The sequence below is a fragment of the Octopus bimaculoides genome, chromosome 1 (genome assembly GCF_046866305.1).
Source record: "Octopus bimaculoides isolate indiv1 chromosome 1, ASM4686630v1, whole genome shotgun sequence".
In the NCBI taxonomy this organism is placed as follows: Eukaryota; Metazoa; Mollusca; class Cephalopoda; order Octopoda; family Octopodidae; genus Octopus; species Octopus bimaculoides.
In genome coordinates, this window is record NC_142928.1 from 102,126,287 (window position 1) to 102,152,268 (window position 25,982).

At 36.2% G+C, this 25,982-nt stretch overlaps 1 protein-coding gene across 2 annotated transcripts; it reads right to left on the bottom strand.

Moving 5' to 3' along the window:
- Positions 1–1,895: 1,895 nt before the first annotated feature.
- On the bottom strand, positions 1,896–25,448 carry LOC106874370 (dehydrogenase/reductase SDR family member 4). 2 transcript variants are annotated; one of them, XM_014922081.3, is made up of 9 exons: positions 25,042–25,448; positions 20,587–20,764; positions 19,379–19,456; positions 18,417–18,440; positions 15,979–16,049; positions 10,834–10,885; positions 9,622–9,756; positions 5,298–5,341; positions 1,896–2,184 (listed from the first exon to the last, which is right to left on the bottom strand). In XM_014922081.3, the coding sequence occupies exons 1-9, from the start codon at positions 25,128–25,130 to the stop codon at positions 2,070–2,072; spliced, it is 786 nt and encodes a 261-aa protein (XP_014777567.1). In that variant the 5' UTR covers positions 25,131–25,448; the 3' UTR covers positions 1,896–2,069. The 2 variants fall into 2 exon arrangements, with proteins under 2 accessions (XP_014777567.1, XP_014777568.1); XM_014922082.3 differs by lacking the exon at positions 25,042–25,448 and adding an exon at positions 24,355–24,712.
- Between the last annotated feature and the right edge of the window lie 534 nt (positions 25,449–25,982).

Consider the following 25,982-nt stretch of genomic DNA (forward strand, 5'->3'; position numbering starts at 1 on the left):
CTTTATTTTTCATTATACTATCACTTTTCTTCTTCCTGCTGCTGCTACTACTACCACCATCACTACACCCCTTGCCACTATGAATTTCCTGGTAACTGTTCATTCTAAAATGAATGAATGAATGTGAGAATTCTACTTAAAGACATCGGGACATAGGACATTTGTTTAGAAATCTTCTTTATCAATTCAATAAATAACACTTATTGAGTATTTTGTCTTATGTATCATATTTTTTTTAAATCATTCTTGTTTTAGCTTTTTTTTTTTTTAATATCTCCTTAGACAGGAATGTGGAACGATTTTTGAGATTTGAAAAGTAATCCTGTTCTGAATTTCTTGAATACTTTTATTTATATATATATATATATATATATATATATATATATATAATAATAAAGGAGTTACGACGCAAAAACGTATATATTCAATATTAATATAACCAAAAGGATCGATTCTTGAAAAGTCTACATACCTTCACTGTCGTTTTTTTCTGCTATTTTGGTCATGATTTTTTGAGTTAGCTTACCAATTATTTTTGTTGGTAGTTAATTTATAATATATTGATATATATATATATATATATATATATATATATATATATAAACCCTAACCCTTAACTGGTTGGATCACCCTGAGAGTCTGTATTATTCCATCCTGCTCCAGATCATTGATAACTTTTGGAAACCACATGCTGCTTAAAATGTGATATAGCTCAACTTATGTCACTGATTTAATCCCCAAAAGACTAAGACCATAATTCTATTACATTATTGTAAACAAACATTATCATACTTATACACAATACATGCAATCATTTATATTTAGTTACTTTTTATTAATGGTAGAATACTCACTTTTCAATCTATATTAGTTTGTATACGTTTATTCGTTTTAACATGATTGTTTTTTTCTTTCTTCTATGCTAACATACTGGAGAGCTAGTTAGTTGACGCATATTTTAGAGTGAGACACTCTTCCTGGCACCTTGGCTTTTACAAGTAAGGTATTTTCTGTTCCAAAGGTCTTTGAAAGTGCCTTGACCAATCATAGTGTCAACAACGAGTGTTATCATTATCAATACTTTACTCGGGAAAAGACAAGTATGGAAATCAATGTTCACAGACAGTTTCACACACACATTCAAACTTTCTGCAGTTTCCATCTACCAAATTCACTTGAGACATTGGTTGTCCCTGAACTATACCAGAAAACACAATAGTTGGCATTAAGGGCATCCAACAATAAACACCATGCCACAATGGACCTTGCTGATGCTGGTGCCATGTAAAAAGCACTCAGTCCACTTTGTAAGGTGTTGGCATTAGGAAAGGCATCCAGTCGTAAAAACCATGCCAAAACGGACAGTGGAGCCTGTCGCAATCCTCTGGTTTGTCAGCTCCTGTCAAACCACCCAACCCATGCTAGCATGGAAAATGGATGTTAAATTATGCTATGCAATGGAACCAAACCCAAAACAATCTGGTGTTGAAGCAAACTTCCTAACTACGAAGTTATGTCTGTGTGAAGTAACTCATTAGCACACTTTACTAAGCAACAAGTAGAGGTAGATCAACCAATATGCAAAAGTAGGGAAATGTTATAGCCTTACTTATGCATGGATATTGTGTTACCTACTCAGCAATTCCACTTCTGTATTTAAAATGAAAAACTGAGCCAATGAAGAGAACCCTTATGTAGTCATTTGTCCTCGTGTAAATAGCTGCTAAATTTTTCTGTCACAGCTTAGTCTAACAAAAAAAAATAGAGAATAAATTAAACAATATAGTTATAGATATAAAAAAAAAGCAAATATGATATTCAGTCAGAACACCTGATCATAAGTCTGCTGTGTCAGAATTCAGCTGGTACTACCCAATAAAAACAATGAAAACTGATTCAAAAGATTGGCTTTTGATATTTTACTTTAAATCATTCATGTTTAGGGAAAAATAAATATAATTATTTTAAAAAGTATTTTTTATTTTTTTCTGAAATATGCTTATATAAAATAATCATTTGCAGACAAACTTTTTCTTGCATATATTATTCTTATAATTGTCAGTAAACTATCAGAGTGATGACATCATTCCTCCGGTCACTTTGAATGTTTCACCTGTTATGTAGCTAGCCTCTTCAGACACCAAAAACGACACGACGTTAGCACATTCTTCAGGAGTACCAAACCTTTAAAATATTATGATGAAAATGATGTTAGCTAAAAAAGTAGAAATTAGATGACACTGAAACATATATTCAATTTTAATTTTTGTTTTTACTTCAAATTTCTCAAGGTGTAAGACCATCTGATCATTGAATCTCATTTTACATCAAAATATTGATGATTCTGACACTCTTTGGACATTCATAAAAACTCTTTAATAAATCTTAGTTATGGCAGCAAATATGTTTCAAAGAGAATCGAAAGTGTGACAATCTTTACAACAATCCACTATATCAAATCCATACCATCCAACAGCTCTGTGAATGTGTAATATCTAGACGGAATCACACACTATCTTTAAATAGTCATTCAGCTAGAAAGAAATAGCAGCCAAATCTTCCTTATCTCAAATCCCATAGCCTTAAACAAGAAACAACACAGTGGATGATGTATTTCTAGATACTCCTAAAAATCTCATGGCTGGATAATTTTTTCATCATAGGTTTGTTTTAGATCAAGACTGAATTTGAGCTAAAATATAATTAAAAAAAAAAAAACAACCAACAGATGAAACTCCAGCAAAAAAATGACCATAAAAAGAACTGGGCTAGTTCCTCTTTCACACTAAGATCAAAAGGAATTTTAGCTTAAATTTGCTAAATGGTCTGACATCATTCTTACAATCCAGACAGTTTTTGTATATATATATAGAATTAATTAGAAACAAAGCTCCCATATTTACCATCTGTTTTATTTCAAATTCCCTGTTTACTTGAGGATGTATGAATATCCCTTCTGGATTCTTTCTCTCATACTCTTTACATTTATCCAACTTCTTTGGTCACTAATATTCAAAGTTTTGCAACAGATGGGCTCCTATCCTAGCCGAACTCTTTTTAAAACCAGTTTAACCTTTATCCCTCTTAAGTTTTGTGGAAACGTGCAACAGTACTCTTAACAAAAAAAAAAAAAAGAAAGTTGTCTAACTTATCACATTGAAAATTGCTTCTTTTACTATCTTTATTCAGAATTTTTGAAAAGCTGAGCCAGATTCAACAAAAAACCAATTCGTTGTCATGCACCGTGATTTTTCATCCTCCAGAATTTCAGTGAAAGTTGTTTTTCTTGGCTCATGCCATATGTCTAATATGAAGCCTCTCTACTAATGATTTCCATTCATCATGACATCACCTCTATGTGGTAGCTCATCCTGCTAGAAATAGTAACCAAATATCCCACAAAATAACACTACAGCATAAAAAAAGGGATGACATTGGATAATATCATTCTAGATACTCTTGAAAAGAGTTGGTAATATTGCAATTCCTTTAATCATATGTCTGATTAATTGTAGTTGACCTGGGGCTAAAAAAACAAATGATTGGTTTCTCCATTATATCATACTAGCAGAGATACCCGGCATTGCTTGTGATTAAAATGGCATAAATTTTTATTCATTTACTTGTTTCAGTCATGCTGGAGCACTGCCTTTAGTCAAACAGAAAGAAAGAGAGGGAGGGAAGGAAGGACAAAAAGAGAAACTATTACAGAGGATGAGAGAGAATATGTGTAAGCAAGAGAAACAGAATAAGAGAAGGGAGAGAATCGATGGAAAACTGCAGTTTTTAGAGAAAAACCGGTGTAAAACACCTTTTTTCCTTGTTTCTCGTTTTACACAGGAGCTCTGGGCCAGAAATTACAATGCATGACCATCCCTGGCACATAAGTAATGTTTGAAAATCGGTTGAAAACTAGAGATATCACACACACACACATCCTTTATTTTATATCTATAGATTGACAGGGCTTGTCTCATTGCCTGATCAACTCATGTAACTTAAGGCTCTGGTTCTTCATCCCACCCTTTTGTATTCTTATTAACAACAAACCTATTGTTGCAGCCTACACACACACATAGATGCCTTACCATCTCAAAACACTCCTTCACTATCTGCATACAGGTGTTCCATTTTCAATACCTTTGACTTGTACACCATCTTTGATAACCTAATTCCATACAAGCCAGTGAGGGAAACTCAACACTGTCAGTTGGCCAGTAAGAAATAATAGTCAAATCTTCCTTAACTTAAAAAGCTGAGATCTTATTAGATTTTATTAAAAGATTGAAACATAATTGTTTTTATAAGTTGACTTTGTAAACAAGGTTTACTCCTAACTACCCTGTCTTTAGAAAATAATACATTTCTAAATCTCTGAGAGAGACTTAAGCAGTAGTGATGCGATAAAGTAGTTGTATACTGCCAACTTAATGTGACAGTCCCAATAAGGGAATATACTACTGCTATTTAGCCCTAGGAAGCTGGACCGCTTCCTGTCGACCTTGACACATTTCCTGTGTCCTTATGTTTGCGAGGGGGAGATTGTTTTCCATAAATTTTGCTTAGTCAATAGCACCATCTCTACCTCTCTTGACATTTTTATATTTTAAGCATCCTTAGAGGGACTTTTTTTGTCTATTAACTGCATAGATAATGTCAGTTCATCAAAGTTTGCCAATTCATTATATATGAGAACAGTGTGTGTTTAGTATGCAGAATATGCCCTTCAGGTAAAAGAGTAAGGGCAAAGACCCCCTTTGGTCATAACTGACCATGGGATTGCACCTAGACAGTTTCCCTCCAAGGCACAAGTCTGGACAAGGTTGTTAGTGGAAGACCAGCAGAGCAGTTGCCCATGCATACCAGTCTCCCCTCTCCATACCACTGATGTTATCCAAGGGAAAGGCAAATGCTAATACAGTTTGGCGCCACTGACATTGCAACTCATTTCTACAGCTGAGTCAACTGGAGCAACATGAAATAAAGTGTCTTGCTCAAGAACAGAACACAGCCTTGTTCAGCAATCAAACTCCCGATTGTAAGCCCAATGCTCGAACCATCGAGCCATGCACTTTCCATTGAGGTGTCACCTTTTTATCAGCATCAACCTTATCTCCTATGCTTGAAGGGCCTGGAAAGGCTACAAGCGGGCACTACTCTGCTTCGTCAAACTAATCAATAAAAACAATCGAAAACAAAATTTGCCTGTCTTCTCTGAATCAAATCAATAAAAACAATCGAAAACAAAATTTGCCTGTCTTCTCTGAATCAAATCAATTTTAAGTTTTGAAACTCACCTATTCATGGGAATACGTGCCAGGATGGATTCATCTGATTTAAGCTAGAAATGCAAAAGAATACAAAGCCAATTACTCTTCAGTTAACAGCCAAATGAACACTTTATTTTTTTTTTAAATCTTAATTTTAACATTAAAAAAAAAATGTGTTGTTGCAGATTAGACTGTGATGAGCTCTGCTAGTGATGTACTGTAAGCAAGGCTGATGTCAGAATATTCAATGCCCAAGGCCAGTTCTGCAGCCCAGCATTGTGTGACTCCTTTTCCCAACACTTTAACATTCAGATTACTCTGTCAGGTATAATGCTTATTTATTCACATTGATTTGAATTAGCCATGCATTATCTTGTAGCTTTGAAATTTTAATGATGTGTTTTTATTTTTGGAATAATATCAGGTTAAGTGTGAAAGGCCAGTTTGACCATAAAACTAGTAGAATATTTTGTGCAGATATGGCTGGTTTACATACAAAGGAGTTGACCAATTTTTCTCACAAATCCCTCCAGCCATCACCCCCATCACAAACTGGAAAATGTAGCTGAAAAATTATATCTTGCACACCACAAAATATATAGTACCATTATGCATATCATCAAGTAAAATATTCTATTAGCAAAATATTCTTTTCTATTCTAGGCACAAGGCCCAAAATTTTTGGGGAGAGGGCCAGTCGATTAGATCAACCCTAGTACACAACTGGTACTTAATTTATTGATCCTGAAAGGATGAAAGGCAAAGTCAACCTCGGTGGAATCTGAACTCAAAACGTAAAGACAGACGAAATACCGCTAAGCATTTCGCCCAGTGTGCCAGCTTACCACATTATTATTTAGCATAATGTTAAATGTCTCATGCCAAATCATGTGACAGATCGTAATACAACACACTCTTCCACCTTTCCCATCCTACTGGTCAACCTTATTCTCCATTTCCTTGTGTTTCAAAAGTTACATTTCCTACTCTATTTACCACCGTGATTTCATGTTTTTAATTGGATTAGTTTAACCCATTTGATACCAACCCTCCCAACACTACTCCTAGTTCTATGATACAAAGTTCTTTTAAAACAATCTAAATAAAAATCTTCCATCAAAATTGCATGTTAATTTATGCATCAAACACCATCTTCAAAATGAGAAAGTTAGTTTACTAAACCCTTCCTTATTTTCAAAATTGTGTGGATGCGCAATGGCCCAGTGGTTAGGGCAGCGGACTCACAGTCATAGGATCGTTGTTTCGATTCCTAGACCAGGCATTGTGAGTGCTTATTGAGCGAAAACACCTAAAGCTCCATGAGGCTCTGGGAGGGGATGGTGGTGAACCCTGCTGTACTCTTCCACCACAACTTTCTCTCACTCTTACTTCCTGTTTCTGTTGTGCCTGTAATTCAAAGGGTTAGCCTTGTCACACTGTGTCACACTGAATATCCCCGAGAACTACGTTAAGGGTACACATGTCTGTGGAGTGCTCAGCCACTTGCACGTTAATTTCAAGAGCAGGCTGTTCCGTTGATCAGATCAACTGGAACCCTCAACGTCGTAAGCGACGGAGTGCCAACAACAACAACAAATTTTCAAAATTATTTGAAATAAAGGCAGTGTATTTCAACAGATATATAGTAACAAAAGGATTAAGAAATTTTGTTGTTCAGAACTTGTGTGGTGTCTCCAGATTTTGGTGCCCTAAGCAGTTCCTTAGTTTACAGAGTAGTAGCACAAGCACTGATAACAAAGAACAACTTTCAGGTCCACCTCCTCACATACTACAGCTACAAGTTTCATTAGCTGTAGATAGAAAGCTAAACAAGCCTGACAAGACAAATTATCATCATCAAGTGACCTTAAAAATTCTTTTGATAGAGTTATTCAATAATATTCAACATTATACTATCCAACAAAGCTGTCTCTGAGTGATAACTTGACCTGCTAGAAATAACAGCCTGATTAATGCTAAAATATATCCTTTATCTTTATTGATATTTTTTCTTTTTTTTTTTTACTTCTTTCAGTCATTGGACTGCGTTCATGCTGGTTCACCACCTTGAAGGGTTTACTTGATAAAAAGCTTGGTACATATTCTGTTAGGATTTTTTTTTTTTTTTTTGCCAAACTGTTAAGTTACAGAGGCATAAACAAATAAACACCAATCAAGAGTGCCAACACAAAGACGTACTCGTACACACACATGTATGTGTACGCATATATATATCGAGTTTGTATGATTATGTATAGAAGAATATATTATCTACAGTCGTCAATTTTTGAACACGACTCATTACATAAACCTGTTGATTGCATAATGCATGAAAGTACTAGTTTATTGTAAAATTGTAAAAATTGTAAATAATAAAAGGTGAAAATCAGACTATGTTGGAGTTTCATGGATTGAAATATATACACACACACACACACACACACACACACATCAGGCTCCCACATTGTTTCTTTCTTTCAGCCAGATTCACTCACAAGGAATTGGTCGACCTGGGGCCATAGTAGAAGGTGCCCAAGGCATGACTTAGTAACCATGTGATTTTGCATTCAGTACACTAAGTGAGCTTCTTAACCACACAAGAGTAGGGAACCCATTGAATAATATTGTTATAGTAGTCTTATATATTCATTTTGCAAGATTCCTGATGTGAAATAGTGTGTTGAAACAGATATTGTATTTCGGACTGATTTTTTTTTTTTTTTTTTTTTTTCCAAATAAATACACGCACTATATATGTTTTCTTCGGTAGTTTATTACTGTTCTTATTTCATTATTTTAACTCATGTCCATTGTGTGGACAATGGACATGAATGAAAACAATGTAACAAACGAGTGAAGAAAAAATATATAGTGCGTGTGTTTATTTGGCAAAAAAAAAAAACAACCATCCCGAAAATACAACAAATTGTATATTGCTTAAAAAAAGGACAAGGTGATTAGGGACAGAATGTTTTTGATGATAGGGCTGACCTGGACTAAACAACAGCAATAATAGTTGAAAAGACAATGATGATAGAAGAAATCTATAAAACAGATGTAAATTTTTTACGTTAACATGATGGACCAGAAAATGAGAATGTCTGACATAGACAAATTTCTCAAAGATGTTTTAGAACATATTTCAAATAAAATATATACTAAGGTAACCAGGATACAGTTTCAGCCTCTGTTCATTGAGAACTTAACTCTACCTTTAGGTACTGGCCCCCTTGGTTAACAATTTCTTTCAAATACAAAATGTCTGATTTGTGAGAGGAGAAATTAATCCTGACCATAGAACTACTAGAATGCTTAGTGAGTGGAATATATGTATAATCATGATTTAGTTTTTATCTCTGCCTCATGACCCCAGCAGATAAAATGGAAAAGGTGTTGTCCTGAAGAATGGTAAGGGAGATGCGCTGGAACTGCCACTCTGACTCATGGTGCTCACACTTGCAGACAACCATCTCTGCACCAATAGCGGAGAGCAGGGATATGGTCCAGGGGCCAAGAACACCAGAGGTGTCCACTACTACAGGCCCAACCATAAACCTATCAAAGAGCAACTGATACCTTGACAGTTTGCTTTTCTCAGCCTGACAAGTAGTGGAGCCTGGGCTGGTAACTCAGCACACCAAATTGCTACTGGAGAAGGTATAACAGCATGTAGCACCCCAGATGAGAGGCCTACCACCATAGAAGGTGGAAAATTGTCATTACCATCAAGCCCTTTACTGTCCCCTCAGTCTATTCCTGCTGGCTTGAGCTGAGAATGGAAGCCTGTGGAATCTAAGCCATGCTTTATGATGAGGAGAGATTATATAGTACTCAAGGTATACCCCAACTCATTAATGGGTAAGAGGCTTAATATGTACCCCTGGTTTAATACCTCCACTTCAATTTGTGTGGTTTAGTGATATCTTCCCTGTTACAAGCGACTGTGAGCTACATCTGAGAATACCCTCTTCTTATCTGTCCTGGATGCTCAAAAACAAAAAAAAAGGTCATGAGCACTGCATTTCTGTCTCTGACAAAGTCTAAAAAAACAATGCTTAGAATCAAAATTAGGTTTGTAAGTTTGTTCCACAGAGAAACTTACTTCTGTTCTGGACCAACAGCATCTGCCTTGCAAACGTTGGCTTTTTAACCTTTGGCATGCTATAGACACATCATGTCACCATACAAATTTTGTCCCCTCTCAATGTGCCCACAACTACAAGGAAGAAAACTCGGGCAGTACCATAATGAGCCCAAGTGTGCTAAAGATTAATAACAAAAATACTTTAATTTTAAGTAAAGAACAAAATGAGAGAAAAGAAAATAAACAAGTTATTAAAATGGTATTTACCATTGCACTGAATTTGGTATCAATAAGACCAGGAGCTATGCTATTCACTCTGATATTCATTGCATTAAGCTGAGGAACAAGTACTTTTACCAAACCAAGAAGAGCTGTTTTGCTAACAGAATAACAGCCAAGCAACTGAAATAAAATTGAAATAAATTAATTATGAATCTTTCACAATATTAAAAATATTAAACTTTAAAATCCATTTTAAAAAATGTAGTTAATTCAAATTTTTTATCTATAAGATTATTCTAAAATATTGTTATACTTAGGGATGGTCATTTTTTTTTCTTCCCACACACTATTTATTCAATCTTCACTTCAGTTCGTACTTGTATTATTTTTAGTTGATACACCATTTCGAGCGTGGTCGTTGCACCCACTACACTCTCAGAGTGGAAGGGCATCCAGCTGTAGAAACTCTGCCAAAATCAGATTGGAGCCTGGTGTAGCCATCTGGTTCACCAGTCCTCAGTCAAATCGTCCAACCCATGTTAGCATGGAAAGCGGATGTTAAACGATGATGATGATGACATCTGTCAAAGTTCTTTCATCACACATTCAGTGACCCTCTGTCCTATGTGTCTTATTGCAAACAGTGTTCATTTGGCAAAAAACAATGACCATCACCAAGTATAACAATATTTGTTTCAGAAAACGTTTCACATCAAGAATCTTGCAAAACAAATACATAAACATAATTTATTTTAAAACTTTTAAAAGTATTTAAGTTTAGTATCACTGCATATCTAGTATAAGTTTGGACTTTATTCATAACCATAATTCACATATGGGATAAAATTTTGTAATCAAATACTGTTTCTATTAGATGATATTTTTTATATAACTCTGACTGAGGAAACTTATAATCAAAAGTATCCCAGCCATGACCATCCCATCTTTTATTTAGACATAATGTAATCCTGAACTACATCATTCAATGCATCCTTCCTTTTTTCTAAGATTGTAAGCTACTATTTCTGGAAAGTTACATGATCACATAGAGGCTTCCACATTTTACAATATATTCTTGAGACAAAGGCAGTAAAATGGTTTCTAATGAAAGATAAACAAAGAGAGCAAAAAAAAAATCAGTTTGATTTTAGCATAAAATTGAGTCCAAATTATTTGCTACAAAAAGTTCTTGAAATAAATTTATAAGTAAAACAAAAAAACCCAGCATTTTATTAAAATTATAGTTAGATTACTTACTGTTTCTGGATGGTAACCTAGTATAGATGACACAAATATTATGGAGCCACCACTGAAATAGATTTTAAAATGGAAATGATATTATCTATGTACATATTTCTTTTTAAAATGTTTTGCATATGTCAATCATATGAAGATATCTCAGAACCCTTAACCCTTTAGTATTTAAAACAGCCATATCCAGCCCAAATATTCTGTTTTTTGTTCAGACTGACCACATATGGCCTCTTACACCTACCCTACAATGTTATTCTAAAACTAATCAATTGCATCATAGAAATCTTGAAGTTAGAAGATTTTGTTGTTGGCACTCCGTCACTTACGACGTCGAGGGTTCCAGTTGATCCGATCAATGGAACAGCCTGCTCGTGAAATTAACATGCACCCTTAACGTAGTTCTCAGGGATATTCAGCATGACACATTGCGACAATGCTGACCCTTTGAATTACAGGCACAACAGAAACAGGAAGTGAGAGTGAGAGAAAGTTGTGGTGAAAGAGTACGGCAGGGTTCGCCACCATCCCCTGCTGGAGCCTCTTGGAGCTTTAGGTGTTTTCGCTCAATAAACACTCACAACGCCCAGTCTGGGAATCGAAACCGCAAGTCCACTGCCCTAACCACTGGGCCATTGCGCCTCCTCACATATAATGCAGACAAGTCAAATTGGATACTGCTTACAGGAAACTGGAAATATGAAATAAGTGAGATTGAACTTGTGTTACAGATTTGGTTTGTTGTTACTTTATCGACACACTACAACAGTCATATAAATCTTAAGAATTACAAATTCATTGGGATTAAAATACCTTCCAACCATCCAACTTCTCTGCCCACTATCGCAAGGAGAGTCACTGGGGTAGAGTCCTCAGACACTTCCTCTGCAGTGTCATATCAGAATCAACTGTCATTACACTTTCTAGCTGGATTCCCAGGCATAACCAACTGAGACTATGGATATCATCTAACCATCTCATTCTTCATTCTTAAAACTAAGGATGTTCAATTTCTGTAGAAGAAATTCTAAACATTTAAAGCAAAATCAAGAAGTAAGAGGTTTTAAAGTAAACACAGCACTCACAAAAGTTTCAGTAGGAAAAAAGATAGGACACTACATCTATATGGGAAATGGTTTTCATGATATGTAGAAAATTAGTAGGTACAAATTCCATATGATACACCCAATGTAAACTATGGATGCAGAAGAGATACAGTGGAATCACAATTAAGCTGATGAAGGTCTTGTATGTAGCAGACGCATAGCAGTAGTGAGTAATAAGAGTACCAATAAAAGCAATTTTTTCAGATATTGAGATGGCTCCCTAAAAGTAGTTGACAACTTCAATTACCTATGTGATTATCAACAGCGAAAATGGATGTTCCAAAATTATTGTAACTCGTGTAAGAAGAAGTTGAAGGAGCTATTATCTTTGTATCGATTGGAGCAACATCTTTGTTGCATCAATATACATAAATACAAAAAGCAAACTCTATACTAGAAGCAGCATAAACACCAGGACAGAAGAAATAATATTTATCCTTTTTTTCTGGTATTCATACTGTAATCTAAATACATTATTGACATTTGACGGATATTTGTCTTCATCTTGTTTGTTGTTCACACGTTTTGGCTGATATACCCTCCAGCCTTCATCAAGTGTCTTGGGGAAATTTCGAACCTGGATTCTCATTCCTAAGGTATTTTTCGATATTATTATTATTGTTGTTGTTGTTGTTGTTGTTGTTCACTGCCTGGAATCAAACTCGGAATCTTAGGGCTAGTAGCCCACACTCTTAACCACTACACCATATGCCCATGGGCATATGGTGTAGTGGTTAGGAGTGCGGGCTACTAACCCCAAGATTCCAAGTTTGATTCCAGGCAGTGACCTGAATAATAATAATAATAATAACATTGAAAAATACTTTAGGAATGAGAACACCGGTTCGAAATTTCCCCAAGATATCTGATGATGATTGAAGGGGATATCAGCCGAAACGGTGTGCTAACAACAAACAAGATGAGGACAAATATCTGTCAAATGTAAATAATGTACATAATTCCTCAGCTTAAATATAGCACTGTGTAATCTAAATAGTCTGATATTGAGGACAGAGGCATAGCTGTGAGGTTAAGAAGTTTGGTTCAAGTTAGGGGTTTGATCCCACTGTGAGCCATTTCCATACCAAAGCTTTATGCGTGTTGTCTGAAAGACAGAAACTGTTGCACATATATGTGTGTGTGAAGGTATATAACCTAGTGCTTAGGGTGTTGCACTCTTGGTCACAAGATCATGCTTGCTTTTGATTCCCAGATTGACAGTGCAGTGCATACTTGAACAAAACCACTTCATTTCACTTTGCCACATTTCCACTGCTCTAACTCTTCGAAACGCTTAGTTTTAGAATGGTGGCAGCTGATGAAGGAAATGTTCTCTATGTGGCCTGTGTGTTTTCTGTACTCTGTTTATCATTTTGTCCACATTTTTTTTTAAACATCCTGCACCCAGATATGCATCTATATATACATGTAGATGCAGGTATGTACATACATGCACGTATATATGCATATACTCATTTATTATTTGTATGATATATATATATATATATATATATATATATATATATATATACACACACACACATATATATATAGACATACATACACACACACACACACATATATATATATATATATATATATATATATATATATATATATATATATATATATGTTGCTTAATAAAGAGAATGAATGGGAGAATTGCTTAATAAAGAGAATGAATGGGAGAAAGAGAGCCTGCCGTATGTCGACCCAATAGAGGGACCAGCTATCCGAGTTGATAGTACCAGGGTAGATAAAGCAATTAAGAGTATGAAGACCGGGAAAGCCCCCGGCCCATCAGGAATCACTGCAGAGATGCTCAAAATATCTGGCAGTGTTGGCTATAGCCTAGTCACCCGTATTACGAACCGGGTGATACACGAAGGAGTCATACCCAATGACTGGTGTAGCAGCATCATAGTCAACTGCTACAAAGGTAAAGGTGACGCTTTAGATACAAATAATTACAGAGGCATCAAGCTGTTAGATCAGGTTATGAAAGTTACAGAGAGGGTCATAGCCCAACTAATTAGGGAGCGAATCAATTTAGATGAGATGCAGTTTGGGTTCGTGCCAGGTAAAAGCACTACTGATGCCTTATTTCTAGTGAGACAGTTGCAGGAGAAATACCTAGCTAAGGATAAACCTCTGTACCTGGCTTTCGTTGACATGGAGAAAGCCTTTGACAGGGTCCCCCGATCCCTTATCTGGTGGTCAATGAGGAAACTTGGGATAGAAGAATGGTTAGTGAGAGCTGTGCGAGCCATGTACAGAGATGCTGCCAGTAAGGTGAGGGTTGGAAATGAGTACAGCAATGAATTCCGGGTAGAGGTAGGGGTCCACCAAGGTTCCGTCCTCAGCCCCCTCTTATTTATCATAGTCCTCCAGGCAATCACAGAGGAGTTCAAGACAGGTTGCCCCTGGGAGCTCCTCTATGCTGATGACCTTGCCCTAATTGCGGAGTCACTATCAGAACTAGAGGAGAAGTTTCAGGTGTGGAAGCAAGGTCTAGAATTGAAGGGCCTTAGAGTCAACCTAGCTAAAACCAAAATCCTAATAAGTAGGAAGGTAGATAAAACACAAACCCCTTCAGGTAGATGGCCCTGCTCAGTATGTAGAAAAGGAGTAGGTAGTAACTCTATAAGATGTACCCGGTGCAAGCTATGGACACATAAGAGGTGCAGCAACATCAAAGGCAGGTTAACTAGCAAGTTAGTTTTTGTTTGTGGCAGATGTTCAGGTGCAATAAAGACTGTAAACAAACAGGAAACAACTTCTATCTCATTCCAGGATGAAAAACTAGAGGTAGTCGATAGCTTCCGCTATCTGGGCGACCAAGTTAGTAGTGGGGGTGGGTGCGCTGAAAGTGTAGCTGCTAGAATAAGAATAGCCTGGGCAAAGTTTAGAGAGCTCTTACCCCTGCTGGCGACAAAGGGACTCTCACTCAGAGTAAAAGGCAGACTGTATGACGCATGCGTACGAACAGCCATGCTACATGGCAGTGAAACATGGGCTGTAACTGCTGAGTACATACGTAAGCTCGCAAGGAATGAAACCAGTATGCTCCGTTGGATGTGTAATGTCAATGTGAATACCCGTCAGAGTGTAAGTATCTTGAGAGAAAAGCTGAACATTAGAAGCATCAGTTGTGGCGTGCAAGAGAGACGATTGCGCTGGTATGGACATGTGGTGAGAATGGAGGAGGATAGCTGCGTGAAAAAGTGCCACACCCTAACAGTTGAGGGAACCCGTGGAAGAGGTAGGCCCAGGAAGACCTGGGCTGAGGTGGTGAGGCAAGACCTTCGTACATTGGGCCTCACCGAGGCGATGACTACTGACCGAGACCTTTGGAAATGTGCTGTGCGTGAGAAGACCCGGCAAGCCAAGTAAGATCGTTGCCAGTGCCCCTGGACTGGTTCTTGTGCGGGTGGCACATGAGATGCACCATTTTGAGCGTGGCCGTTGCCAGTACCGCCTGACTGGCTCCCGTAGGATTTTCGAGCGAGATCGTTGCCAGTGCCCCTGGACTGGCTTGTGCGGGTGGCACATAAAAGACACCATTTCGAGCGTGGCCGTTTTCGTGCGGGTGACACGTAAAAGCACCCACTACACTCTCTGAGTGGTTGGCGTTAGGAAGGGCATCCAGCTGTAGAAACTCTGCCAAATTAGACTGGAGCCTGGTGTTGCCATCCGGTTTCACCAGTCCTCAGTCAAATCGTCCAACCCATGCTAGCATGGAAAGCGGACGTTAAACGATGATGATGATATGTATATGTGTGTGTGTGTGTGTGTGTATATTATATATAAGTGCATGTGTGATAAATTGCAGCATCATGTAAAAATATCTTGCAGTATTTCTTCCCTCCAAGTTGTGTACTTTTTTTTCCAGCTAATTTTTTTTGTTTCAATCACTTTCCAACTACTTTGGCTAAGGACAAAGTGGTGGGGAGTAAGTATTTGATCAACCAAAATTCCCTGAATATGGTGTCCTGGCATGGATACAGTCCAAAAACTGAAACCAGTGAAAGAATAAATAACATACCCTCTTTTTTCCATCAGTGGTGCTACATCTTTGCAGAACAAGAATGGTGCCTTGACATTAGTTTCAAAGACCTGTTGGTAATAAGAACATTTTAAATATCAAACACCAAAATGAATACTTGGAGACAAATCAATAACAAAAAACAAAATACACTGATGATACAAACACAAAACCGTTTAAATCAAAATGAAATAATTGAACTTAAGGAAAATGTTATAATTGATTTCATAAAAATCGGTATATTCTCTTAAGACTCTCATAGGATTTCACCCCCAAATCCAATGCGTATTCAGGAGGATAACTCTAAATCTAGTGTGACTGCTCAGCTCTCATATTTGTATTAGTCATCTTAATTCTATTACATAATAAATAAAGATTCTCTCTCTCTCTCTCTCTCTCTCTCTCTCTCTCTCTCTCTCTCTCTCTCTCTCTCTCTCTTCTCCTCCACCACCAACATCATCACTTTTAATGTCCAATTTTCCATTTTTGCATTGGTCAGATGGATTTGTTGAGACACATTTTCAATGGTTGGATATCAATCCTGTAACCAACACTCCTTTGTTGTCAAACAAAGTGATGGACTAAAAGAAACATTAGAGTTTTTAGATGGGATACCTTGCAGCATTTGTTCTAGCACTTTATATGGAGTTCAAGTCCCACTGTGACCTTCATGGGTAGTAGACTTACTCCATTACCTGGTTTAACACCATCATCTGATCCTTAGATACCCTTTGCGTTGTCCACTCTGTTGCAAACACTCAGGACAGGTCTCTGGCTTAAGGATATCTTCCTAACTCCCTCCCTCTCACCAGTCTCAGAGACCCTGTAAAAGGCAATGGCCATTACTGTTCCTCCTGACTAAATGATAAAAATAATACATTTTTGACAACACTTCTCTAAAATATATTTAAACCTAGTAAAATATATTATCTACATTGACCCTTTTGTTACCATATTTCTAGTGAAACTGACATCTATATTTCGTTTTTGGATTTGGCTTACAAGATTCTTTATGTGAGTTCGTGTGTTGAAGCATATTCTGTTGTGTCTGGGGAGAGTATTCTCTTTTGGTGCCTCATAATTTAACACACTCACCGGTAAAATTTCCACTTATTTCTTTTTTATTTTTCTAAAATTTTCGTTGTGTCTTGCAATCTTTTCAATAGTTTTGACTCTGTCCGTTACTCACACTGCGTTCCTTTTTGTTTGTTTATGCGCATGTGTGTGGATCAGTGTGTGTATGTGCCTATACATGCATGTATGTATGTATGCATGTGTGTATGCACGTATGTGTGTGCATATGTATCTATCTATGTGTGTACATTTGTATGTATGTATTCTGCATATTCATGTGTTTGCATGTCCATGTTTGTGTGTTTTTATGTGTGTGTGTGTTTGTATATGTGGGTATGTGTACCTCTGTCTCCTTGTGTGTGCATGTCTGAGTGAGTGCATGTGTGTGTGTGTTTTGCAACTATGTACCATGTTTGTATGGATGGATGTGCATCTCCATATGTGTGGACATGTGTCTCCATATGTGTCCTTGTGTGAAGTAAAGTGTGTGTGTGTATATATGGTCATGTGTTTCAGTCTTCATTTGCATGTGTGCTTGTTTGTTCACATCACCTATGTAACTATCTGTCTGTATGTTAATCTGTTTACTTTCATATCCATATGCTTACATACGTGTGCATATACATATATATTCATACACCCACCCACACACACATACATACATCTCTCTACATATATATATATACATACACCCACACACACATACATACATCTATCTACATATCAGCCCACTAACTATTCTACTCTACCTATGTAAACTGTGGGTATTGGGGTATGGTATCTACTATGTATATTTCCTATTTAGTATATGGGAAGTTTCATTTATGAGGACGTACTCCCGTATTTGTCTAAGTGTTGGGTCCTTTGGGTGCTTGGATAAGATGTGGATGTCAAGTTGACAAAGGTTACCTCCATGCTGGTCCTTTGCATGTTGATAGAGTATGGAAGACTGTTTTTTGTCATCATATTGTCTCAAATGTTCAAAGTATTTGAAGAGATTTAATAAAATAATTGTTCATTAGTAAAACTAGTAGAAAGATCATAGACATTCTTTCAAAAAATGTTTCATGAAGTATTTCATTTCATATTTTGTTTGCAAGTGTCTTGATGTGAACTCATGTGTTGAAACACATTTTGCTGTATCTTGAGAAGGCTAATGCCAATAATAAACAGACACACAGGTTTAAACTTTTTCATTGTCATTTGCAACCTCATCAATAACATGCCCTCACTACTCCAGGTCTACTTCAGGAAATAAGCAGCTTAAAATATTTAAATTGTGGAAATAGATCGATAATCTGCTTGTGGGTCTTCCCTGAATGTAAATATTCTATTCATTTGTATATATAAATAATTCTCCTTACCTTATCCCAAACATCTTCAGAAGTCTGAAAGAAATGGTGAAAAGTATTAGTTTTATATCAACATTTTTATACTTGTAAGTGATTATGGAATACAGTGAATTAGGAAAATAACTTACAGAGCACATGATTACAAAATCAAAATTATTGCTATCATTAGTGTGTGCTGCCTAAAAGCAAATAACTTAAGTTTACTTATCTTTGTCTACCTAGCTGAAAACAGGTTCCACTTCTAATTCACAGTAGAATGGTACAACAATGCACTATAGAACAAAAAATGGACTATATACCTGTTGTAATTTGGTTATCTATAGTCTGATGATATTTCGGAATTACAATTCCTTCTTCAGATCTTCTTAGCTGGAGTCTTACAGCAGAGACTCCAGCTAAGAAGATCCGAAGAAGGAATTGTAATTCCGAAATATCATCAACCTATAGATAACCAAATTACGACAGGTATATAGTTCATTTTTTGTTCTATAGTGCATTGTTGTACAATTCTAAACTTTTTATTTTTAGAAAGATATTGTAGGGTAGGTGTGAGACACCAGATCTGGCCAGTTTGATCATAAAACAAGTAGAAATTTGGGGAGGATATGGTTAGGTTTAAATGCTGAACAGTTAAGTGAGGAAGTGAATACTCAAAGAAAGGTAACTCCTGTTTAAAATAATAGTCAAAGTACCATTTTAATTGTGCTGTGCTTTAGTGAAGAACCAATAAAACAACTTGATCAGAGATAACTCAAGGATAAACATACACGAGTAGAAGGCAATGCCTGATCTGTAGTTAAAGATGTAACAAGACATCTGGTCATTTATTTCAGCTGTTTCCATGTTTCGGTAAAAGTATCTCCAGAGGTTCACAACCATTATTTTTTTTTTTTTTGTGTGTGATGAATTTCTTGAACTCTAATGTTATTTATTTGCTTCTCTAAAAGAAAAAAAAAAGAAAGGAAGATACTTACATCTAATACTGGTCCAAAAGCAGGATTGATCCCAGCATTATTTACTAGGATGTCTAAACCACCAAACTTTGCAAGTGTCTAGAGAAAGAGAAAATATAAATTATATATTAAAGAGAATACTTGGTGGATGTCAGTCGATTTGATAGACTTGTTAAAGTCTGGAAAAATGTCTTGCAACATTCGTTTTGGCTCTTTGCATTCACAGTTCAAATCCTGCTGAAGTCAACTTATCCTTTCAGAGTTGATAAAATCAAGAACTGGAGCCAATCGTTCTGACATACCTAATCAAAATTGCTGGTCTTGTGCCTAAATCAGAAACCATTATTTAATATTTATTTTATTATTGCAAGAGCCAATGTATTGGTAGAGTTAGTAGAGCATTAGCCTAAGTGCTGCATGATATTTACTTATGTTCCACAATTCTAAGTCTGAATCTTACAAAGATTAACTCTTCCTTTCATCCTTCTGGATGTGATGAAATAATGTACCAGTCAAATGTACTAGAGTAGCTGATACGATCAACTATAACACCTCTAAAATATAAAACCTTGTGCCTATGTCAGAAATCCTCATTATTTTTGCAGAGGAAAGGTAGTAAGAGGAAGAGTAGTAAGGACACAATGCACTACCAGTGATTGAACTCATGGCCTTACGATCATGAACGTATACCCCTAACCACTAAGCCATGTACCTTCACTGCTCATTATTGTTGTTACTGTTGTCATTTAGACCTAGATAGATTGTGACTGAGCAGACCCAGTCAACGATACTGGAGCTATTATCAACAGAGGCTTGAAAAAGAGACTATTTTAACAAGGGAGCCTCTATGTAGCTGTTTTATCTGTTAGAAATAGCAACCAAATCTCTCCCTCCCACTCACATCCTATTGTCTTAAATAAAGGATACATTACACAATCATGTTTAAAAAAGGTAGGGTGGTCAAGATTGGATAATAATTCTGCACAATCAAGGTTTGACTGTGAGATAAACAACACTGATAAAATTTGAAAGATTAACCAAATGAGCCCATTACTTTTCATTCTGATATTTATTTTATTCACCCTTAAGGAAATGAAAGGCAAAGAGAACTGCATCAGGATTTAACCCCAGAATATGAGCATATGAACCAATTTATTGTTTTACCAACAAAAAGTTTTTTTTTTAAATTAAATATAACAAATTCAAAATAGCTAAAACATTGTACTAACTTCTTCAACAAGTTTCTTTCTGTCTTCAGGTTTTGCAACATGGCAGACTGTTCCTGCAACATTCAAACTTTTTGAAGTGAGACTAGACACTGCTTCATCAACTCTGGCTGCTTTACGACTACTAACCATTACTTTAGCACCATCTTCTGCTAGCCTCTTCGCAATAGCAAAGCCAATTCTGTAAAGTAAAAATAAAAATATAAATCATTTCTTTCAACAAGATGTCAAGTGCTTTTAATGTTATTCCCAGAACAGTGTATAGACATACTTCTCTTTTTTCAAGGTCGTTCCACTCCTTTATACTCCTTTCACAACTGAGAAAACCAACTCTTTTCCAATCCTCAACACCAACTAGTTTCATACCTCACATATCTCCCTGACAGATATCCATACACCTAATACCCTTGATTACTTTCCTACTTCCAAACTAAACTACTACTACTAAATGCTATTATTTATAGCTATGAGATTCATCATTTCTAAAAAGAATTGTTCCATGTCTCTGAAAGTGTTTAAATTCTTAAGACATCAACAACATACAATTTTCACTGGTAAGAATGGAGTTTGTAAAACAAATAAAGAAATCTGAAGGCTTGCTTTGGATCAATGTTAGAATGCCTGTCATGTCTACAGGGGATGTGAGTTTGAGTCTCACAAGTAGCCTGTAGTAACGCCTTACTAGCAGACGACCTTTCCGGTAAGCTTATCCACGCATTCTCAGGGACTAGTTCCGGAAGGAACACGGGAAGAGTCTCATGCGCATGCGTGGAATTCAACATCTAAAACGTTCCCGCTCTTTTCATTCTCTTTCTCGGTCGGCCGGCCATGAGCATGGACGGGTCAAGCTGTCTCTCCAACATCTCAGCAACCATGCCTATTTCCTCCATGAATAAATATTGTTGTGTTGATGGTTCAGAATCAGCGTTTTGTTGTTTCTACAGAATTTAGTATAGGAAAGCGGGTGTACACCTAATGGTGTATAACCACTTTCCTATAAGCCTTTGACTTTTCCTATTCATTTGATTTTTGATGCAATATTTACACACTATTATTTATAACTTTATTTGCTTCAAGATTCACCATTCCTAAATTTGCATATAATGGCAATTTTATTCATTTATTATTGTAATCAGCTACAAGAAGAAACTTAAGCCAGTATTCAATATATTCAATTATAAGATGAAGTAAATTCTAGACAAATTACAGGGATTAATGGAATCAACTGAAATCCTTGACAATGTTGCCCTAGTGACCACAGTCTAATTACAAGAAACAGTAAACGAATAAATTAGGTAAAATGTCATTTAAGAAAAACAAATATAAAAGTAGTTTTGTAAATATTAAAACACTAGAAGTTATCAACAAACACTGCCCTAGTTATATAGAGGACTTTTGGACTTATCATGGAAAAGAGAACAAGATAAGAGTATGCTATGCAAATATTGGTGGTATGCTGATATAAAGCTGAAGATTGATGTTGTTTAGCTCCACGTCAGCTTTCATTGAATAGATTTATGATTAAAAGACTTCCAGCCAAGACAATCTGACATTTTTTGTACATACATATATATGTTTGTATATATATGTGTGCATGTGTGTGTGTGTAAATTTCATAAAACAAGATGGAGTGAATGGGCTTTAATCACAAATCACAATAATTGTTTCTGTGCATTAGTTAACAGCTGTAGTTGATGAGTTTCTCATATTATACATATTATTACATAAATATTATATAAACATATATTATATAAACGGCGACGCTCAAATGGTGTTTTTATGTGCCACCTACACAGGAGTCAGTCCAGCGGCACTGGCAACAACCTTGCTCAAATGTTTGTGTATATATATATATATATATATATGTGTGTGTGTGTATTTATATATATTTATATGTATATATGCATTTAATATATATATGTATGTGTATATATATATATATATATATATATATATATATATATATATATATATATGAAAGAAGGTTTGAAAATGCAATTTTAAAGATGTTTATTCACTTGACTGGTTTCACTTTTTTAGAGAAAGATTATCAAAAAAGTGAAAACGGTCAAGTGAATCAACGAAATTCTCTACTAATATACCTTGGACTATGTAGTTTCCGAGAACATAGGAATTTTGGGGAAAAACAACTGTGGGTTATTTTTGGGAATCGTTCCTCACTCGAGGATGTTTCGGAACAAGTCATCCAGATTTATTTCATTTTGTGTGTTTGTGCATCCGTAGATTTCTACCACTTACACTCATATATATGTAATTAAAGAAGTTCAAACAGGGAATTATTCCATTCAATATCATGTTTACTACAGAGATTATGTAACAAATTATACTTTATACTTCTATATTTAACTGTGCGTGTGTATTATTTATTTTTGCTTCTGATGTCTTCTGCCTTTCTATTAGAAACGTTTACCTGGGATTTTAGTTAAAGTGAAAAAAAAAGATCGTATAGAACAGATAAGTCGTCTTAATAACATATTTCTGTGTACCAGAACTATAGCTGTTATTTTTAACATAGCGAGTCTTCTGGTGAGGGCTTTAGTTGCCTTCATTGCTCGTTTGTTGCGTCAAAAGAAATCTACGGATGCACAAATGAACCAAAACGGAGAAACACCCCCGAGTGGGGAACGGTCCTCAAAAATAACCCCCAATTGTTTTCCCTCAAAATTCCTATGTTCTCGGAATCTACATAGTCCAAGGTGTATTTGTAGAGAATTTCCTTAACAAATATCCATTTTCTTTAAAATTAAGACGAATTGAAATGGACGCCAGTGAATTTTCCGAAATTCCCCCATCCCACCCCTCCTAAAACACTTTCTCCCAAAAGTTTTGAATATTCGGAATTTACATGATATAACACATATTCGTAGAAATTTTCATTGAAAAATATGCATTTTTCTGAAAATTATGATCGTCCAAAGTCGGGGCGGGGTGCAGAAATCTGTAGTTATGCCATATATTTGTGTGTGTGTGTGACAATTAATTGGCTGTCATAATAAAACTCAGAGTTTCGGATGCTGGGGCTGAAGTCTGCTCCGGCATCTCATCAGTTATTAAGACATACAAAAACACTATGAAAAAAAAACGCTGAATAAAGGGAAATTACTCCAATAGGCGTGGAGAAAGTAAAACTTCGTTCATAGAATCTGCATATATGCGTACATATACATATATATACACGTACGCGCACCCACACACACACACACGCGTGAGTGTGTGTGTGGCTGTGTGGTGAGTGCTTGCTTAGCAGCCACATGGTTCCGGACTGAGTCCAACTGTGTGGCACCTTGAGCAATTGTCTTCTACTATAGCCTCGGGCCGACTAAAGCCATGTAAGTGGATTTGGTAGACGGAAACAGAAAGAAGTCCGTCGTATATATGTATATGTGTGTCTGTGTTAGTCCCACCCCCAACATCGCTTGACAACCGATGGTGGTGTGTTTACGTCCCCGTAAAAGAGACCGATAGAATAAGTACCAGGCTTACAAAGAATAAGTCCTGGGGTCTATTTTCTCGACTAAAGGCGGTGCTCCAGCATGGTCGCAGTCAAATGACTGAAACAAGTAAAAGAGTATATATATGTAGATAGATATATATATAGATGCATATATATGTGTGTGTGTTTTCGATACAGGTGAGGGAAGCTTTTCTCGCGAATGTTGTCGCGACTATACAGTTGCTGGTGGGTCGTTCACTGTAACATGAAAAGCGATATTCAACAGTTTTATATAGGTAAATAATTCAGAAACTTACCCATCACTGGAAGCAGTTACGATGGCAACTTTGCCCGCAAGACGAGCAACAGCAGACATTCTTTCTTCTTGAAATAAAATTATTTCACTTAACACCGCTTATAAAATAGACAGCGATTAAAACGTAACACCCGGATTTCCTGACCTAATATCCTCTACTCGACCCTTTTTTTCACTATAACTGTCATGTTTCTCTTATCTTTTTCTAGTCTAACCTCTTTATAACTGTTTATTTCTTCTCCTTTAATCTATGATGGGATGTTTACTTTTCCTGGAAAACAAACATAATGTTCTTTTGTTGACACAATCTTTGTTATTTTTCCGTTTTATATCTTTTCGTATGCGTACGTTTGTGTAATAGGATCGCATGTTTGTTTATGTGTGTCTGTGTTTACATGTGTTCATGCATACGCACACGTGTATGTGTTTGCAAGTGTTTACATAAGTGCAAAGTCAAGTAAATGGATCTCAGTAACTACTTAGTTACTTAGTTACTGAATTATAGTTTAAGTGGCTGAGTATTCCACAGACATATGTACTCCTAACGTAATTCCCAAACAGAATCAGTGAGATGCAATGTGTGCCGAGGCTGGTTTTTTTAACTTTAGGTTGTCTTTCTGAAGGTTTTGTCAACAATTTCACTCAGAAGGGACTTGATCAACTCGAACATATGGTAAAAGATACTTACCTCAGGTTCCACGCAGTAAGTTCAAACCCGGGGTGGTGGGACTTCTTAATTACGAAGTGAACTTCGTAACCACTCCGCCATGCACGCATATACTAGGTATAGACGAGCGTGTATGCATATATGTATAATACATAACACAAGTGTATGTATCAGCGATGATAAACCTTGTTGTTATTGTTTTTAGCCCTAGGTCAGCTCTGGTTGAATAAATCTATGCTAAAAACGTCCCAGTGATGACCATCACACCTTACTTGCAAACGATGTATCCAGGACTCGATTATCTAATGTGTCCTTCCTTTTCTAATTTGGTAATATTTAGTTTAAAGGGGAAATGGCTACTACTTCTAGCCGGTCGAGCAAGGAGACATTTGATTCCTTTGCACGCAACGTTGCCTCGCCACTAAATCGAATCGCACTTAACTGCTATTTCTTTTTTCTTTTTTTTTTTTTTTTCCAAAAAATTTTGGGGGATTGCTGTTTTCTGTATAGGAGAATACGTTTTTGCCCAAAAATCACATTTTCAAAATTTTAGTTTTCCCCTACACCAATTTCTTAATTTTTAATTTTCTTCAGATTTTTTTTTAATCCACATAGAAAATAGAGATTAAAAATCTGGGAATTTTTTTTTTTTTTAAGAAACACTCAATACTTCTCCACCCACCCCCTCACCTACCCATCACCTCTCCGCTTTCAAAAAAATAAAATCCCAGAATGTTTCACTTTCGATTGATGTTTCACGCATGCACAGAATTCGGATCTTTTTTAAAACGGGGGCCACATTTTTCATTAACGAAACACTTTGAAACTTGGAACACTGGTAGAATGTGTCATATAAAACATCTTTTTCTCTTAGTCTTCTTAAAAAAAAAAAGAAATCCATAAGTTATTCCATGTTAAAGTTGTCGTATTTCTGTAATTTCAACCAATCACTGACGTTCATT